The sequence below is a fragment of the Haliotis rufescens genome, unplaced genomic scaffold (genome assembly GCF_023055435.1).
Source record: "Haliotis rufescens isolate VD_foot unplaced genomic scaffold, xgHalRufe1.0.p SCAF_36, whole genome shotgun sequence".
NCBI classification, from domain to species: Eukaryota; Metazoa; Mollusca; class Gastropoda; order Lepetellida; family Haliotidae; genus Haliotis; species Haliotis rufescens.
The window spans coordinates 3,687,162-3,707,373 of NW_025964068.1; the positions used below are offsets into that span (position 1 = coordinate 3,687,162).

Sequence of the window (20,212 nt, forward strand, 5' to 3'; positions counted from 1 at the left end):
TGATTGACTTCGGCCCTACTGTGGCCGAGGTCTGAGTTTACTGTGTTTAAGTTGGCCCCTGATTTGGCAGCTTTTTCATTTCCGAATTTTCCGATGTGGGCTAGGACCCAAGCTAGGTGGACCACCCTGCCCTCTTTTTGGATTGTTTGAATCTTACCGAGTGAGTGAGTGAGTGAGTGAGTGAGTGAGTGAGATGGGGTTAACGCCGCTTTTAACAGTATTCCAGTCATATCATGGCGTGTCAGCTTAATGTGGGAGGAAAGCCCCAAGTGATGCAGGTCTTAGACGTTTACCACTTTGGTGAAACCCACGAGCACTGGTATGGTGCTGACAAACCTAGAAACATATTCGGGGCGAACCGGGATTCGAACCCACAATCATAGGTTTCTGGCGTGCCCAAGGGACGCAACTCTGCACAGTGAATTGCGGCGCCTTAGACGACTGGGCCACCCGTGCTACCGAATCTTACCGAGAATTTTACCTATGAGTTTACCTCTGTTGTCAGTACATTTATTTGGGAGTGTCGGTAAGCTACCTAATGAATCGGTGGGTATTACTGTCTTGGGTTGTTTGTTAGAATATTGTACAGTACCGTGTAGATGGCCATCAACGCCACAGTGAAGATTGATTGGCCATAGGGGAGCCTCTACACCTTGTTTGTAGTTTTAGGGTTTAGGGAGTGGAGTTTCAAAGCCTTCTTGACCACTAGTTTGATTTTTTACCCATCCATGTAGATTTGGTGCTGGTCCCCCATGTATTGGAGGTAGATGGCCTGGTTTAAGCTGGAAGTCCATCTTTGCTAGAGTAGTAAAATGGATACCCCACTCAGACACAGTATACTGGCTCCGATCCAATCAGTTTGACATGGATACCCCACTCAGACACAGTATACTGTCTCCGATCCAATCAGTTTGACATGGATACCCCACTCAGACACAGTATACTAGCTCTGAGCAGATCAGTTTAAAATGGATACCCCACTCAGACACAGTATACTGTCTTCGATCCGATCAGTTTAAAATGGATACCCCACTCAGACACAGTATCCTAGCTCTGAGCCGATCAGTTTAAAATGTATACCCCACTCAGACACAGTATACTGTCTCCGATCCGATCAGTTTGACATGGATACCCCACTCAGACACAGTATACTGTGTCTGAGCTGATCAGTTTAAAATGGATACCCCACTCAGACACAGTATACTGTCTCAGATCCGATCAGTTTGACATGGATACCCCACTAAGACACAGTATACTAGCTTTGAGCCGATCAGTTTAAAATGGATACCCCACTCAGACACAGTATCCTAGCTCTGAGCCGATCAGTTTAAAATGGATACCCCACTCAGACACAGTATACTGTCTCCGATCCGATCAGTTTGACATGGATACCCCACTCAGAGCTAGTATACTGTGTCTGAGCTGATCAGTTTAAAATGGATACCCCACTCAGACACAGTATTCTGTCTCCGATCCGATCAGTTTGACAAGGATACCCCACTCAGACACAGTATACTAGCTCTGAGCCGATCAGTTTAAAATGGATACCCCACTCAGACACAGTGTACTAGCTCTGAGCAGATCAGTTTGAAATGGATACCCTACTCAGACACAGTATGCTGTCTCCGATCCGATCAGTTTGAAATGGATACCCTACTGACACAGTATACTGTCTCCGAGCCGACCAGTGTACACAGTATACTGTATGAGTGAAAAAGACAGAGAGTCTCAGACTATAAGCCTGTGAGTAGGTGAATGAGTTGTGTTTACGCCTTTTTGAAAAGTTTTTCAATTATCAGCTTGATTGTTAGGTGAATTGCAGGTCTCAGATGTTTACCACTTTGGTGAAATCCCACGAGTAAGTATTTTAAGATTCACCTGGGATTCGAACCCATGATCGTAGGGTTCCGCAAATTTATCAGCCCTTGAAATTGCCACGACATTGCAGTTGCACCTCTACATATGGTGTTGTTATACAACCAGTACATTCAATGGGGAACTGGGAAAATACAAAACTAGATCTCTTTTAAATGAATATCTAGGATATTCAAAATGAATACTAACAATTTGTATCCTATCTTAAATTATGGAGGTCTAGTGAACCAAAAATGACTCTTACCATATTTAGTCATTTTAGGAATCCATGCAGGCATGTTTGTTGTCTTACCGCAGGCAGTTGCCAACTACTTTATGGGGGTAGGCAGGTGGTAGAGGCTTGGGAGTCCACGACGGCTTCACCGATGTCAGAATCCTGTATATAAAGGAGGGTCATAAAACCTCAGTGTGCTGACAAACCGTATTGGTATTTACGGGTCTCCAAAAAATCGACTGCATAGTTAAATGCTTCCAGGAGCTCAAAGCCATGTTTCTGGTTGATGTCTCCACATGTGAAGGGTGTGGCGCCTTTTTGGTGGACATCAAATAAACCTAGGAAGAAAATGGTAGGAATAAATGTCCTGCTGTTCAACAAATATCATGGTTTTTTTCAAACAGAATCATCTTTCTTTGATAATTTTAAGTTTTTTAATTTACTATAGTGGTGTAACGATACAGCGATACAGTATTGTATCGTGATACGAGGCCCATGATACAAGACATCCATTTACGACCCCTGTATTGCGACACATATGATACATTTCATTACAAGTTATTTTGGTGTAAAAACATGTGAATAATACCAGGAAATGTTCAACTACCAGCTTGTGCAGATTCTCTAGTATTACCCAGTTATACACTGAAATGTCCCTCCCCTGGTGGTATCCAGGTTAGAGTATGTCCAACATACGTGCTTGTCAGAAGAGGAGACTTAATGGATTCATAATAGGCTGGGAAACAATGATCACAGCCACCAACATCTCACTGACCACTTGTAAATCAAGTCTGGAGCAGGCAAACCTGAGGTTGACAGCAAGAGCCCATTGTAAATCTCCCCCACTCTCTCCACAAGGGCATAACATGTCCAGCACTCAACATGAGCACAAATAACAGGAAATAATCATATTGTAAAATAGTAATATTTATTTCAAATCTGGTATATCTGCAACAATGTATATAATATGAATAACATATGCCCTGACTCCCATAGTTAGCATCACTGCAGCAAGAACTACCCATGCACGACAGGTTGACATACTACTACAGGGTAGTCACGACAGATACTGCAGTGTTACAGGCGAAGCAAGATCACTGATGCAATGCATTCACATTCATCTCCAAAGTAAACAACAAACAGAATATCATAACAAATATATTATTTATGTATTTTTAATATCTATGTTTAGGCCAACACCTATTTTTGTTAAATCCTGCATTGGTGGCCATTTTAACATCTATTTTTTATGTCTTCAAACTTGAGTAGGTCTGTGAAGTGAACAGAGAAAAATGAAAAACATATATCAAAATGTACGGTACTTATCGGTACAAATAACACTTGGTATAATTGTATTTCTAATTGTAATGGATTTCTGTACATTTAATGATCATCATATTCTCTGACATCCTTGGTGCTCCAGGGTATTATACAGCCATTCTATTCTGATAACTACCCTGGACCAAATAACCACCAAAGCTTCGTTTTGGAAGTTTCATCAGCATGTCCATCTCTCTTATCACTAACTTAGCACCAATTGTCACTTGCTCCTGTCTGCGATTTGCATAGATGGCTATAGTTACTATCATGTCATTCAAATTTAGCTAATCTTTTCAAATTTACCTATAAACAAAGCAATGGTGACTGTCCAGTGTATTTATGATAATAGAATGGACACACAATACCCTGGATAACCGAGGATAATGGCACCATATTAACCAGCCTTGAAAAACAATAGATTTGTCTAACATTGTGATATTATATGTTACATAAGTATATATGTAGGTAAAGAGGTTAATATCAATATTATTTTCTAATACTGCTGTCCCTTGAATGTTGAACAAACTGGGACTAGTATGAAGCAAGCAAGTTGGCTTTGGAGATCATCACAGGAAAGTGTAGACTAAGTGTTACAGTGGAGATCAATCTCATTAAAATCGGATCTTAGTTCTCGCTATCGCTAAACAATCATCTGAGGACATCCCACTATGGGTCACATCAGACGGATCTTGCGCGAATTTTGATCGACCAATGGAAGGACTGACAAGAAGTTGACATTAGCCAATCAGAAGGCAGCTTTCTCATGCTTTAATTTCAAATTTGCCACTACGCTACAGAACATATTTTGACAAATTCTCGATTAAAAATTTGAAACCTGAACAAAAGAACATTCTGGAATGGCAAATATATGGTCTAGATTGTATGTATTCAGTCGTTAAACCCGTAACTTTCGTTCGGAAAACCCTGTGTAAAAGTTTTCGAGATTGCATGATTAGAAATCACATTCCGACTGTCACTTTCATGATCTGATAAGCGACGCTCTGATTGGTCGTATGAAAGGTTGTTCTGACATGACCCCTAATGGGATGTCCTCAGATCTTTGTTTAGCGGTAGCGAGAACTAAGATCTGATTTTAATGAGATTGAGTGTAAATCAAATCAATACATTCATAAATCAGAATACGAAGAATATATCAATACAATGTGTCTCTTAACAGTGCATCAATACTGTGCAGATCTCCAGGAGATTGGGTCATTGACAAGTGACTCTCACTGTCTCCCTCTTGGCAGGTCAACTGTCGTCCTCTATGACACTATGCTGACATTATGTATACACTGCAGCAAACCGTGGACATTAAACTGGAGTTCATCAAGATCAATAAACACAAACTTTCGCTGAAAGATCTCTGATATATCATTATCATATATCATTAATATGCTGTCGTCTCAAACATATCATTAATACGCTGTTGTCTAAAACATATCATTAATACGCTGTTGTCTAAAACATATCATTAATACGCTGTTGTCTAAAACATATTATTATTAAAATGACATAAATCTGTATGACAAGTAAGGAAAGGAGTAAAACAATGTACAGTGTTCTAACCATTCTATAACCACACAGATACACGCCACAGATACAAGGGTTAATGACCAATACAGGAATAACCAATAAAATACCAAACAAACTACATCATTTAACAAACAAGAGTAAAATACTTTGGCCTAGTACTTTGAGCTGTCATGATGGAAGCACCAATACTAGATCTACAAGAATAAACAATTTAGCTGATATGACAAAGTTTGTGGAGAAGTCAATTCTGAGAAAATGTACTTAATGAACTTGTCATTGAAAAACAAAGGCAACAATTGATTAAAAAGATTAGAACAATCTTAATACACTAAAACAAAGAAATAATTTATATCACAGCCTACCATTGGTTCCAGGAGACTTTGATTTTAGCAGATTAAGTAAAACATCAGTGGTAAAAACATTAAAAGTTAATGCTAAAAAACATTTTGATTTCTATAATCATTTTGATAAGGCAATCATGTAAGTTTGGTAAAAGCTGAGATATATCATACACCTATGCTTAAGAACTAACAAATGTAAATTATCTTACATGAAACTTAACAGCTATATCTTGCAAATATAGCTAAGACACAACATCAATATCACACATCAATAGTGATTAGACATGACATATATGCATACAGGTAATATTAGCATAGTAAATAATAGATCTACTGGGCAACCTATTCACTAAAAGTTAATTTCACTTCATCTGCATAATTATCCGTTTGTGGATCAAGTCAAAAGTTTTTAGCCGAAACAAAACAGGATAGAAGTGTTGACCATTGACAGGTGAACCGTGTAGTTGGTTCTGTGGTCACACATCTGACACAGAGAACACTCCCACCTGTGACAGGGGAGACATTAAACATGCATTCACCAGGAGAAAAGATTCAGTCAGGGAGGAATTCCTGTGGTTTAGGCTCCTTCAATTTGTTTATCGCCAACGGACAACATGTGAAAACAAGTTACAGAATAAGGTCACAGGTTAAGGAATGTATTATCAACATAATACAATATCAGGAGAGAAAAGTATTACCACATCTCATAAATAATCTGTGGAAATTAAAAAGGCTACATACGCAAACATGAAGGAAATCTTTACTGCTTCATTTGATATCAATACTTTTCATCAATAAAACAAGACAAAGACTGAAATGTAACTATATGTGTTGCAAAACTGAGAAACAAAACAAGCAGGCCCTGTTTGGCATGGAAGTGGGATGTGATGTCACACAAAGGTTTCAGTTTACTCCCACATATGCATGTGCAGATCCAAGGGGATGGGGGTTACCACCCCTTTCATTTGGAGACACCTTTTGCATTGACGTCCCCCTCAGCCAAGTCACTAAGTCACTTTGTGACTTGGGTCCGCCTGGTATGTGTTCCCTTTCTTCAGTCCATGAGTAGAGTGTCTGTGTCACACCATCACTCCAGGGCTTATCAACGACAGAGCTATAAGACTTAAACGATACATGATATTAAACTGGAAAACCAACAATCCACTTTTTGGCATCCAAGAAACCTGAACAACACAGATGCAGTTGCTATGTATGTATGTGCATCAAGTGAGCAGTTTGACATGTTGGAATGTCAGTTAGGCCATTTCAAGTCATCATTTTGACACAAACTCATTGCAACATGAGTTCATAAAACATTTAAAAACAGTACATAATGAGTTACCCAGACGGATAATTTCAACTGGGTCAATGTAAGTCCAAAGTCTTAACAACCCTCCTATGTTTGATACTCCCAACTTATCCTGATCACTCCCACAAAGAGACTGACCAGTGTTTCCGTGACTGCCCCTGGTTCCACCCCGCTGTATCACTGCTTCACTACTCGACTTGCGGCCCGTAACAAACTTTGGTGTTTCACAACTACTTCACCCATCTAGTTCTACAAGTCATATTTCATTTAGAATATGGTTCCTTATAAAAATGTGATGGCCCCAAAATTATTTCCATAAGAAAAATTAAAATAGGAGCACTCCCAAGGAAATAATTCATATTTTGAGGTCTGATTCAATCCTATAAATATCCTCCAGGAGTGATAACGGTTAGTTCTTGACTTGAGTCAGGTGATGTTTCTACCCAAGATAAATTGAATGAGGTTTGTAAATAACCTCCTGCCTCAGAACACTGAAGCCAAGACTTGTCCATGCCACGGGAAGTCATAATAATTTGTATATACTTAATACATTACACACAAGCCCAACAATGGTAAGAAACAGCAGTACTTACAACTGTTTATATACAGGTAATACCTTAGATCTCTGTTTTCACTTAGGTGATATCTAAAAAACTTTCCTAGTTCTTTATGTAGTTCAATTACAGGGAGATGATGACCACAACAAGATGGTTGAGTTGGGGTAAACACCAGTGTCTCCATCCTATCATGCTGTGTCAGCTTCATAATGGAGGACAGCAATGTGCTGACAGACCAAGAATCATAACTGAGGCTAACTTGCACCCGAGCCAACTATCAGTAGATTCCTCCATGTGGTAAATCTGCACAGCATGTTGAAGCGCCTCATATCACCGCCCGGACCAATGAATCACAAACAACTCACACACAATGCCAACCAATGTCTCCTGAAAACACACTGATCAGTCTGTTCTGTAGCTCTGTACTCAGCTATATTCCAGCTATATAAAGGCAACCAGTAAATAATTAAGTCTGGACCAGACAATCCAATGATCGATATTGTGATCACCAATCCACACCAGGAGTCCCCGAGGCTGACCACCCAGGCCATTCAGTCACCTGACAACAAGCATAGGTTGCTGGGGACTGCCCCCAACCCAGAATCCCTATGGGGAACTCACTGATCCACCCAGAATAATGTTTCATTGAAAGGTTCTTTGTGAATAACCTCACACCGACCATATCCCACTTAATGCCCAAATTTGGCTAAGATATAAAAAGGAAATAAACTTTGTCTGCGTCGAACAAGACACAACTCCCTCGCACAGGGACAGCAGTGAGAACACTGGTACAGTTTGGGCATATTCTCATCTGAGTGAGGTACCGGAATTATTTCCAAGTCACATCACAACCACTTCACCAGTAGCAGCTTCTCAACGAGGAACGCTAGTAAGACTGCAAGAAAGCAGCAGACGGAATTTGAAGATGTAGAGGAAGTTACATGTTTTTCTAACGGAGTACAGCCCAAGTGTGACACATAACATACCTGGGATAGGTGAACAATAGTGAAACCCTGTTCGGCACAGAAATCCCTCGTCTTTATATAAGTAAGGGACATGACCATGTACCCATGAATTCGGATGTCCTCACTTGGAATGGTGCCATTCCTGTAGTAATCCATGTCATTTTGAGTGCTTTAACTGTTCAGACATGTCAGATGCTAGAATAATCTTTACAAGCGGCCTTGCGAACTCAAGTGTTCTTGGTCTAGTGGCTATTTCCCTTCTTGTTCTGACTTGGACTCAGCTTACAAGATATGATGGCGCCTTGCTTGAGTATCTCAGACTAATTTGGGTGAACTACACATACTGATAATGAAGATTGCACTCCTCAAAAGATAAAATGATTTCAGATTTGTAATATTCGTAACAATGTCATAATGCCAAAAATATATTTCTCCTCTTATCACAGTCTGGTGATTATGCACAGGTCATGTGACTAGTACAAGTCACATGACTGTCAGCACCAATTAGAAGGACTCTTCTCTAGTTAGATGTTGGATATGTTGAGGTGTGTTGAACAGGGCTATCAGTATGATGGCCGTAGAAGCAGCACTTAGGGGCTAATCTGCAAGAAGTCAATAATAACAATTTCATCTTATCCTGACTCATACTTATTGCTTATCTCTCTCTCTCGAATAGTAGTGGAAACGTCTGTTCTGGGTTCCCGGAGAACAGAGAAAACATCTCACACCAACGCACCCAGTATATATATACACGCAGGCGCATCAGAACCACATGACTGAGACCAGTAACTCGTCACTCTCTTTTACTCTACTAAATGGTCCGAAAACACATCAGTGGAGAGAGGCGGGGCTGGTTGGGTGCTCATGCGGATGAGATAGGATAAGTATAAATAATATCTTTACTAAAAACAATACATATTTTATCTTATCCTGACTCCTACTTATTGCTTGAATCTCACTGAGCTGGTGGGATCCACCTGTAATATGTGACTGACGTCGATCTGTTCTATAAAGCCCATGGGGACGTTGGTTGATTCTGTGATGTTTTTCTTTTTAGCGACATCTGCGTAGTTGTGAATTCTTTTTTTATGTTCTCATAAACGAAGTCATCCGTTCAAAACTAACCTTTTTCAACAAATGTTTGTGCTTGGATTAGTTTCTTCAACATTCTATACATCATATCTAATGATTATTTTTTAAATTTGGCATACATATTTGTTTTAATTTGGACTTAAATTTTGCCCCTATATGAATGATGAAAACATGTTACAAATGTAATTTACGTGTTTCAGATTCGGATGTGCGCCTGATTGCATCACATTATACTGCACTGCGTAGAATAGGTACACTTTCTGTGCCATAGCAGGGGGAATTTGACAAATATATCAGCATGCCCTTAACATCCATGGAGGCAACTTCAGTGAAGAAATGACGGGAATCTACACCTTGTCCTTTGACTGAAGAAGGGAGAGATTTTGATTTGGAAAATATCCCGTCGATGACATTTCAGTCACTTCCTAGTCTACCAGTGAGAAGTCCACAGGGTCTAAAAACAAGATAAGCATACTGCAACCTTCAGTAAGGTGATCAAACTACAAGAATTAGCTAAGAAGAAGAATATATCTTCCTCTACAGCTAAGCAGTCCTCTCCGGTAAGAGAGCATGTTTATGTAGAGGTTATAACCTCTACAAAACCTCTGCCATCATCATCGAACGTGAAGAAATCTACTAGATCTACTACTACTTTGTCTAAGGGTCAAAAGAACAGCCCACTCCGGTGCAGCTGCAGACCTTCACGGACGCCCCCATTGTCCAGGCTGTAAACACATGATACAAGTATTATGCAACCGCATACCTTCACGCAGATACCGTCCTTCGCGCAGCCCACGTACAACAGTCAACATTCACACAATACAGCGTTCACACACCCGGCAGCTTTCACGAAGCCTCCTTTAGCTAATGTTACGCAGCAGGTATTAATTGCCACTCAACAGCAGATGTTCAACAAATCTTGCGCACAGTCAACGACGATGGCACACAATAGCTCGCAGAATTCTCAGTCTTCATCTACAGCTACAAACCCAAATGCCTCCTATCTTCTGGCAAGAGGAGGAAGTGTTCGAACCACCACAAATGGAGGATTCATCTTAGCATAATTATCCTCAATACATGAGGATCATGAAGTAATGGCGTGGATTACGGAGAGATGCCGATATCATCACCGATTGGGATTCCTCTCCCATTCACACTTTCTGCATCAAGGGTGACGACATAGACACACTAACCACTTCCCCGATAAAACCTATTTCGACATTGCTGAGAGCCTTAATATCTCATTCACTACAGCAACGAGATCATAAGGTTTCTTGACACACACTTTCAACCAGAGAAAGTTTCCATGCATGCCATACCCCACTTTCTCCGAGCACCCGAGATTGACGAAGATTATTCACTCATGTCAGACTCCAATAGTAGGTCTTATCATATTGAAGATAGAAAGACCGCAAAACGACTGTGAAAGAATGCTACTTTCGGTTTTTATCAGTCCAAAGAAAAACCAGGAGTTTATCTTTGATCACATGAGTTCGGTATGAGCAGGGCTTACATTGCTTCGAGGTTAAGGCCTCATAGCCAATTCTAATTGGTCAGACCCGTACACCAAAGAATTACTACGTCCACCCTGGGAATCAACAACTATTTTCAATGGTCATATTCGAAACATTAAGAAAGTGATGCAAGATTCCAAAGATCAAATCTTCATTAGATCAGTACAGAATATGAGTTTAATGTATTGATAATCTTTACAAAGACCTCAATTCAAAAGTCGTTTCTCAGGTATCCAAAGCAAAGGAGAAACTTAAATACAGCCACAGGGGAGCTAAAAATAGCTCTTTTCGCAAGCCACATGACTACGGTCGCGGATCCAGGGGAGCGCACAAAAGATGAAGAACCGCTCGCCATGAGGTTTGACACAAATGAGACAATTTGGAGTAATCACCAATCTCAAGCCAATCACGTCGAAACAGAAAAGGTCAACAACAGTTTTTAATATTGTTGTTTTAATGCCACACTCAACAATAGTCCAGTGGACAAGTAGGCATGTGCTATCGGGTACCCAAATTCCGGAATCATGGTTCTGACTTAGGGAAACCAAACCCTGCTATGGTGATTGCAGTATATTACCAGTTGGGCTTATTTGTACAGGGAGGATCAGTCAGTTATTAGAAATCTACATGTATAAATCCAATTGCTACTGCCCCGGATGTCCCAGATACTGCAGGGAACTGACTGCAAATACACTGTTATGCTTCAGAACTCTACACATGACTTTGTCACACTGAATGATCAGTGTTTGGAGCATTGTACCTAGTCCCTGACCAGAATGCAGTATTCTATATGTCAGCACAGGGTGATTTGCATATCACGCATCAAGATTACACTGCCTGTAAACAAGCCCAACTATCGCTGATCGCTTTAGCTCCAGAATTACTTACAGCAAGGTCTACTAACATCTACTCCAGCGCTGACTGTTCAAGGGTGACTACACTTACGTCCATTACAGAGTTTTCTAACTCCGTACCTAGAGTACCGGGATTTAAAACTTTGTCTGCCATACAAATTGAGGAAACACTTCTTTTGTTGGGAAGTAAAATCGACTGTCTGCACAGGAACTTATTTAAAGGAGTAGGATTACAACAATCACATTTACATCGACGCCTCACTTCAAGGTTTAGGAGCACACCTCAACTCGGAAGTAACATAACATCCTTCCACATCAATTATCTGGAATACGAGGCAGTAATCCGAGAAACATCCCACTGGGAAACAAATTTTTGATGATCAGAACAGACAATTCAACTATGGCCTTCAACATTATCTTCAAGGCGCAACAAAGTCAAAACCCTTCTAAAGTTGACCTTTCAACTTTACGAACTGCTAGACAGCCTAAATCTAACAATAAAGGCAAGATGCATACTAAGAGTTGCAAATGTCTTAGCAGACGCCCTATCCAGACCAGCCAAACCATCACCAACAGAATGAAAGCTCCACCGGAAGCATTTCAATGGGTAATAAAAGAGAAAAGTTGGCCATTAATAGACCTATTTGCAACCAGATTCAACAATCAGATAACAACGTTTGTGTCACCAGTGCCAGACCCACTAGCCTGGTCAGTCGATGTTCTGGCAATATCATGTGAGGGCCTCAACGCATACGCGTTTCCCCCATCAGCCTTGATACCACAGGTACTGGTATTACAAAGATTCGACACACAAGCAATCTACAACTGCTTTTTAGCGCCTTACTGGCCTGTGAGAACTGAGGCTCCAGATCTTGTCGAGCCAGCAAGAAACCCGATACTAAAACTTCTGAACTGGCCAAACCTCCTATTACATCCTCACTCAAACCAAGTTCATCCAAGACCAGAACTTTTCATGCTCCACGTATGGTACATATTAGCATGGCCTCATTAAACGAGGTTATTCCATCAGAGCAGCTAAGGCAGTCTCCTCAGTTTGCAAGATGTAAAGGGTTTTTCAGCAGCCAAAGCTACTCTCCCTGAAGAAGCAGACTACCTGTGTCATTTAAGGAACACAAGAAATCTTAAAGACTTTACATAAGGCTGATGTCAATTCTGTTATTCATCAATTCAATTCACAACCACTTGTCAATGCACAGCAACTCACGAGGCCTACAAAGCAAGATAAGCAGGATACTGACTCATGGAAGTCAGGTTACTTCCATAACCAATGACTGAGAGTCCATGCTCCCGTTTTACTACATAAAACACTGGCCTTATGTAAATGAGTGATAATTGTGTTGAAGATTATTGATGTTCTCTTAACACTAGAATCATTTAAGGCAAAGCATGATCTTACAATTCTTTGCAAACCTTACGAAATCCACAAAATCTAAACTTCCATTTTTGCTGCTCACAAAAAAGGAAGGTGGTACCCCAAAAGAAGGATTAAGAAGAAAAACATCATAGAATCAACCAACAGCTCCATGGGGTTTATAGAACAGATCGACATCAATCATACATACAGGTGGATACCACCACCTCATTGAGATTCAAGCAATAAGTAAGAGTCAGGATAGGATAAAATATGTATTTCTTTTAGTAAAGATATTATTTAGAGCACCCACACAGCCTCGCCTCTCTCCACTGATGTGTTTTCGGACCATTTAGTAGAGTAAAAGAGAGAGTGACGAGTTACTGGTCTCAGTCATGTGGTACCGGGTCGCCTGTGCGTATACTGGTGCATTGGTGTGAGATGTTTTCTCTGTTCTCCGGGAACACGGAACAGGACGTTTCCATTACTATTCGGCAGAGAGAGATAAGCAATAAATATGAGTCAGGATAAGTATAAATAATATTTTTACTCAAAAAATACAAAGAGAAATTACTACACGAGTGTCTGTCAAAAACCATTTATCTTACGAGTTGTTTCAAAACGCATCTCATGAGTGAAAGCGAGTTAGATACGTTTTGAAACAAGTTGTAAGATAAATGGTATCTGACAAGTGCAGTAATCTGTTTCTTACACACCCAAAAAACGTACATCATCCGACGTACTGCTTACTATTAATAAATAATGTGACCCTACACCTAAACCTAAAAACGTTTCCACCATCTGTTGATTACAAAGGCGATGATGATAGTGCAAACTAGATGAGATCAAAGAACCCGCATGATGCCGAGTTAAAAAGTTTCACCTCAAAGAAAATACCAAATATGTACAACAATATTTACTACCGTATGACATGACTGCCAGTGACAGACTTTTACAAAATGGCGTGTTCACTGACAACAGTATGCAGGATTTTCAGAGGAGGATTTTCGTTAATTGAGGGATCGTATGTACATAAATGTGTCATGTATGTAATCAGAAACAACCAGACAATCTGCATACTGTCATTTTTTCAAATGTTTTCCAATGTAACCAAGAGAATTTGTCAGAAATGCAGATAACTACTGTTGTCGTTGTGCATGAACTTGCGTCAGTCATTGTGAGTGAATTTGCGCTAGTCATGGCGACACACATGACGGAAACATTTACGATTTCTGTTGAATTTACCTGATCATTGTAATGTATATATTTTTAATTCCATAATTCATGCTACGATACTCTTCCCATGAATATTCTCAACCGCATCAGCCAATGTATGCAACAATTAGACGAATTGATCTTTTAAGATAGGAGAGTGAAACATCTGAGTTTTGCTTTGTTTACATTTCAACAAGTACAGTTTTCCGAGCACAGTGTTCGTTTCCACACCTAATTTATTTCGCTTGATTTCATCTAGATAATTTGCATTGGTGAAAAAGACCATTTGTCATTTGATTCTTAAATGCATGAGGAATTCAGGGATGAGTGTATCGCAGCTGAATTTATAATGTACGTGATCGAATAGGAGTCTCGAATGTTTCTTAAGGGTCCGAAAACTCATAACATGGGGATATATCTATATGTTGCTGTGGCATCCTGGGGGGGATTAACACTCTGAAACCATATCGTTCAACACAGATGTAGGATGACATTCAACTGAAGCACGAGCAACTTATCAATGAACTACTATCAGGAAAGTAGTCCATCAAAATCTGACCTCAGGTCATCACCATAGAGTGGCCAATCACTGGCCTTGAATTTGATCTCACACATATATTTGACACCAGGTATTTCAAATGGGTTTCTCACCCACAGTGTGTAAGAATATTAAATATTATGTTACCGCCTGTGTATTTATTAATGAAATAAAAGATGTTCAACTCACCATGAATTCATTGGTAATGCCCTGTAGAGAGTAGTTCTTGGTCAGGTAGCACAGGACATATTGCCCCGCAGCCACACGCAGTTTACTGGCAGGGAACTCCATGATGACCCCGCGGTCACCACGTTCCTCTGCCCCCTCCTCCGCGTAGATGTAGCTCACATACTCACTGAAGCTCTTGAAGTCTGCCTGGAACCCCATTAACAACATACTTAATACATTGTCAACACCACACGCTTAACATCTCCCGGACACCACACACTGTACGCCTTGTTTACACCAAATAATTAACACCTTGTTAATACCAAGACCATAACACCTTGTTAAACCTCTTATGACCAAGTGCTTAACACCTTATTAACACCAAGTGCTTAACACCTTACACCAAGTGCTTAACACCTCCCTAACACAAAGTGCTTAACACCTTACTAACACCAAGTGCTTAACACTCTCCCTAAAACGAAGAGCTTCACACCTTATTAACTCCAAGTGCTAAACACCTCCCTAATACCAAGTGCTTAACACCTTATAAACACCAAGTGCTTAACATCGTACTGACACCAAGAGCGTAACAACTCCCTAAAACCAAGCGCTTAACAACTCCCTCAAACCAAGAGCTTCACACCTCCCATTTACCAAGTGCTTAACACCTTATTAACACCAAGTGCTGAACACCTCCCTAACTCTAAGTGCTTAACACCTCCCTAACACCAAGTGCTTAACACCTTCCTAATACCAAGAGCTTAACATCTCCCTAATAACAAGCACTTAACACCTTATTAACACCAAGTGCTTAAATATTCCCTAACACCAAGTGCTAAACACCTCCCTGACACCCAAGTGCTTAACACCTGCCTTACACCAAGTGCTTAACACCTGCCTAACACCAAGTGAGTGCTTAACACCTCCCTAACACCAAGTGCTTAACTTCTCCCTAACACCAAGTGCTGAACACCTCCCTAACACCAAGTGTTTAACAGCTCCCTAACACCAAGTGCTTAAAACCTCCCTAACTCTAAGTGCTTAACACCTCCATAACACCAAGTGCTTAACACCTCCCTAATACCAAGAGCTTAACATCTCCCTAATAACAAGCACTTAACACCTTATTAACACCAAGTGCTTAACACCTCCCTAACACCCAATTGCTTAACACCTGCCTAACACCAAGTGCTTAACACCTCACTAACACCAAGTGCTTAACACCTGCCTAACACCAAGTGTTTAACACCTCCCTAACACCAAGTGCTGAACACCTCCCTAGCACCAACTGCTTAACTTCTCCCTAACACCAAGTGCTTAACTTCTCCCTAACAACAAGTGCTTAACACCTCACTAACACCAAGTGCTTAACACCTCCCTAACACCAAGTGCTGAACACCTCCCTAACACCAAGTGTTTAACAGCTCCCTAACACCAAGTGCTTAACACCTCCCTAACTCTAAGTGCTTAACACCTCCCTAATACCAAGTGCTTAACACCTCCCTAACACCAAGTGCTGAACACCTCCCTAACACCAAGTGCTTAACACCTCCCTAATACCAAGAGCTTAACATCTCCATAATAGTAGTAGTGGTTTATTTCAGTAAATCAGGCCACAGGCCCATTTTACAATATATATATTCAAGCATTCAAACATGTTGCGCCACAAGCGCATGTAGTAATATCAATAATAATCAGTACAAGGGTATCTGAGACCATATACATATGGTTGTAGAATTAGTAGTTTATATAATGGACAACTGCTTGCTCCTCATTTTAAGAGCAAAGAATGTAAACTTGGCAAGATTATTGATTGTGAAAGCATTACTGGTGGTAAATAAAACTTTACATTTATGCTCTGATGGAGATGTATAATAATAACTTGGCAGAAAGTTTCTTCTAAGATCGTCATAAAACGGACAAACTAAACAAACATGGTATTCTGTTTCTACACTTGGAATGATACAAAATGGACAAAGTCTTTCACACTTTGGAATACCTAACTTTCTACCCTGTGATACCATAAGATCACTGCTCGACGTGCGAAACTGTGAGAGAATAATCCTAAATGCAGCAATATTCACAACACTTAAATAATTTTCATAATCATTTGATAGCTTAATTGTTTTATACAAATATAATGAAGATAATTTGTCAAAAGATTCAAAGAGACACTGGTTTTCAATATCAATACATCTTGTTCTAAAAGCGGATATAAATGACTGAATACAAGAAACTGATTGTCTATTCCAAATTTCACCATATCCAAAGGAAAATAACAGATTTTTAACTTTCAGTGCCCAGCAATCTAGACCCTTTTCTGCCCGGTCAAACTGGTACACATACGTGTGATATAATATACTGTTTTCGTTCTGAGTTAATAAACGCAGCCAGTGCTTAATAATTTTCAGATGTTGGTTTACTTTTAACAAGTATCTCCCAAGTTCAGCTCTTGCTACAATATTTGGAACAGTTCTTCTCAGTTTCAAAATAAGCTTGCAGAATTTATCATGAACATTTACAATATCTTTAGAGGGATGAAATCCACTTAGCTCAGAGCCATATAATAATATGGGCAGTACTTTAACATCAAAAATACGAAGTAACATTTTCAGGGGAAGTTTGTGAAAATTGTACATATGTGATTGTAACAATAATATTACCTTCCAAGCTTGTTGGGATAATATCTTTTGAGTTTTATACCAGGAACCCGAGCTAGAAAAATGTACTCCAAGATATTTATAACTGGGGACTATCTCAAGAGGGCTGCCATTAAGAAAAAACTTTTCATAGCTTTTAAGCCTACCTGCCTTACGAAAAATAATGATTTTACTCTTGGTAGAATTAACTCTTAATTGCCACTTATTGCAATAATCCACCAACTTATCTAAACGTTTTTGTAACCCGAGAACAGTGCTATCAAATAGGATAATGTCATCTGCAAATAAGAGTATGAAGAGATCCAGCAAGTCTAAATTAACACAGTATTGCTTATCCACACTCAAAAACTGTACTATATCATTTACAAAAAATGAAAATAGGAAAGGTGACAACTGGCAACCTTGTCGTACACCAAAAGGACAGTCAAAGAAGGGAGTACATCTATTGTTAACCAAAACACATGACTTCACATTTTGATACATATTATTCAAAAGTCTAAACATTTTCCCCTTTACATTACCAATCCACAATTTATAAAATAAAGATGGTCTATGAACAGAGTCGAAGGCTGCTTTCAAATCTATGAAAGCACAATAAAGTCTACCTTTATATAATGATAAGTATTTCTGTATGATAGTAGCAATTACAAAAACATTATCTACCGTTTGAAAACCTTTTCTAAACCCTGACTGTTCAGGAATAATAAAATTTTGATTTTCAGCCCATTTAGAAAGTCTAGTGCACAGAATTTTAGAAAAGATTTTACCCGAGACTTCGAGTAAAGTGATTGGTCTGAAGTTTCCTGGATTATTACACAGCCCTTTTTTATGGATAGGAATAATGACACCAACTGTCCACTGAGTAGGATAAACACCAGTTGACAAAATCATATTATACAGCTCTTTCAGCATATCTAGACACTGCACGGGAGCATTCTTAAAAAATTCTATTGGGAAGCCACTGTACCCCGGGGCTTTTCCACAGTGCATACTGGAGATTGCATCCTGTATATCAGACATAGTAATGTCATAGTCAAGTTCATTATCAATATCAGTAGTTGCATCAATGAGATTGTCAGTTATACCTGAAATGAAATCATTTACATGAACATAAAAATCAAGTGAGTTTGGATCATGGTTTGTTCCACTAAACAGTTCTTTAAAATGTTCAATCCACACAAGTGGTGTAATGTTTATAACATCTCCCTAATAACAAGCACTTAACACCTTATTAACACCAAATGCTTAACACCTCCCTAACACCCAATTGCTTAACACCTGCCTAACACCAAGTGCTTAACACCTGCCTAACACCAAGTGCTTAACACCTGCCTAACACCCAATTGCTTAACACCTGCCTAACACCAAGTGCTTAACACCTGCCTAACACCAAGTGTTTAACACCTCCCTAACACCATGTGATGAACACCTCCCTAACACCATGTGATGAACACCTACCTAACACCAAGTGATGAACACCTCCCTAACACCATGTGATGAACACCTCCCTAACACCAAGTGTTTAACACCTCCCTAACACCATGTGATGAACACCTACCTAACACCAAGTGTTTAACATCTCCCTAACATCAAGTGATGAACACCTCCCCAACACCAAGTGCTTAACTCCTCCCTAACACCAACTACTAGGCCATATGCAAAAAGGGTCTTGTATAAATCCCCATCCTAACCTCAAATAATCAAAAAAATAGTAAAGGATTTCGATAACTAAGATAGTTAAATATGTCGATAGCTTAGTAAAGGATGCAGAAAGTTAAAACACTGCTTATAATAACCAACGTTAACAGTGTCGATAGCAAAGATACATAAGGGTGTTAATAACAAAGACAGTAAGGATGGCAATAGCTGAGGTGAGGTGAAATGGGGAAAACATCATCACATTCAAGATTATTTCACTCATATAGCGATGTGCATTCACATGTGTGTGTGGCTGATTGTACTAGTCTGGTTTCATAGTGCTAGCCCACTGAGAAACCATGTCCCAATTTAACATGGCTACCCTACTTGACACATTATACAGACTCTGAGCAGACCAGACCTTGTTTTATCTCCTTAATGCTGAGTTCCAGGCAGGGTACCATCTTCTAACATCTATTGGTATGTGGTGAGGTAAGGTAAGGAGAAATGGGGTTTTAAAGTTGCATTCCAGATTACTGCACCTCTGCACTGTGTGGGTGTGTGTGTGAGACAAATTCACTGATATACCATGTCACAGTTTGACAAGAATACCCAACTTATACACAGTATAGCAACTCTGAGCCAGCAAGTCCTTGTTTTATTCCATTAATGCCAAGCACCAGACAGGGTAGCAACAAAAAATAATCCACTCTTATCCATGCCTTTTCAAACCTATGTGCAATGTTGAAAGTTGCCTTCCACCAACCTTGTACAGGCCAATCCAGTCGGTAGAGAAGGACTTGGCCTTCATGGTGTAGGTGACAGTACTGCCCTGGGATATGTACCACTTGATGATCATCTGAAACTTGACAGGAGACGGGGGCGGCTTGCCAAACACCTGTATGTACAGATCATTACTGAATATATCCATCAGTGACACAATATACATGTATATCCATTAGTGAGACAATATACCTGTATATCCATCGGTGAGACAATAAAACTGTATATCCATCAGTGACATAATATACATGTATATCCATC

The 20,212-nt window shown here is 39.8% G+C and overlaps 1 protein-coding gene across 1 annotated transcript in view; it reads right to left on the bottom strand.

The window, feature by feature from the left end:
• Positions 1-2,998: 2,998 nt before the first annotated feature.
• The window catches only part of LOC124147754 (inositol polyphosphate 5-phosphatase K-like), a 48,015-nt gene continuing 30,801 nt past the window's right edge, over positions 2,999-20,212 (bottom strand). Inside the window, exons 10-12 of the mRNA XM_046518507.2 lie at positions 19,935-20,066; positions 14,892-15,077; positions 2,999-8,719 (exon numbers count right to left, since the gene is read on the bottom strand). Of these exons, the coding sequence (XP_046374463.1) occupies positions 8,708-8,719; positions 14,892-15,077; positions 19,935-20,066 (330 nt within the window). The 3' untranslated portion in view covers positions 2,999-8,707. The remainder of the gene's footprint in view (positions 8,720-14,891; positions 15,078-19,934; positions 20,067-20,212) is intronic.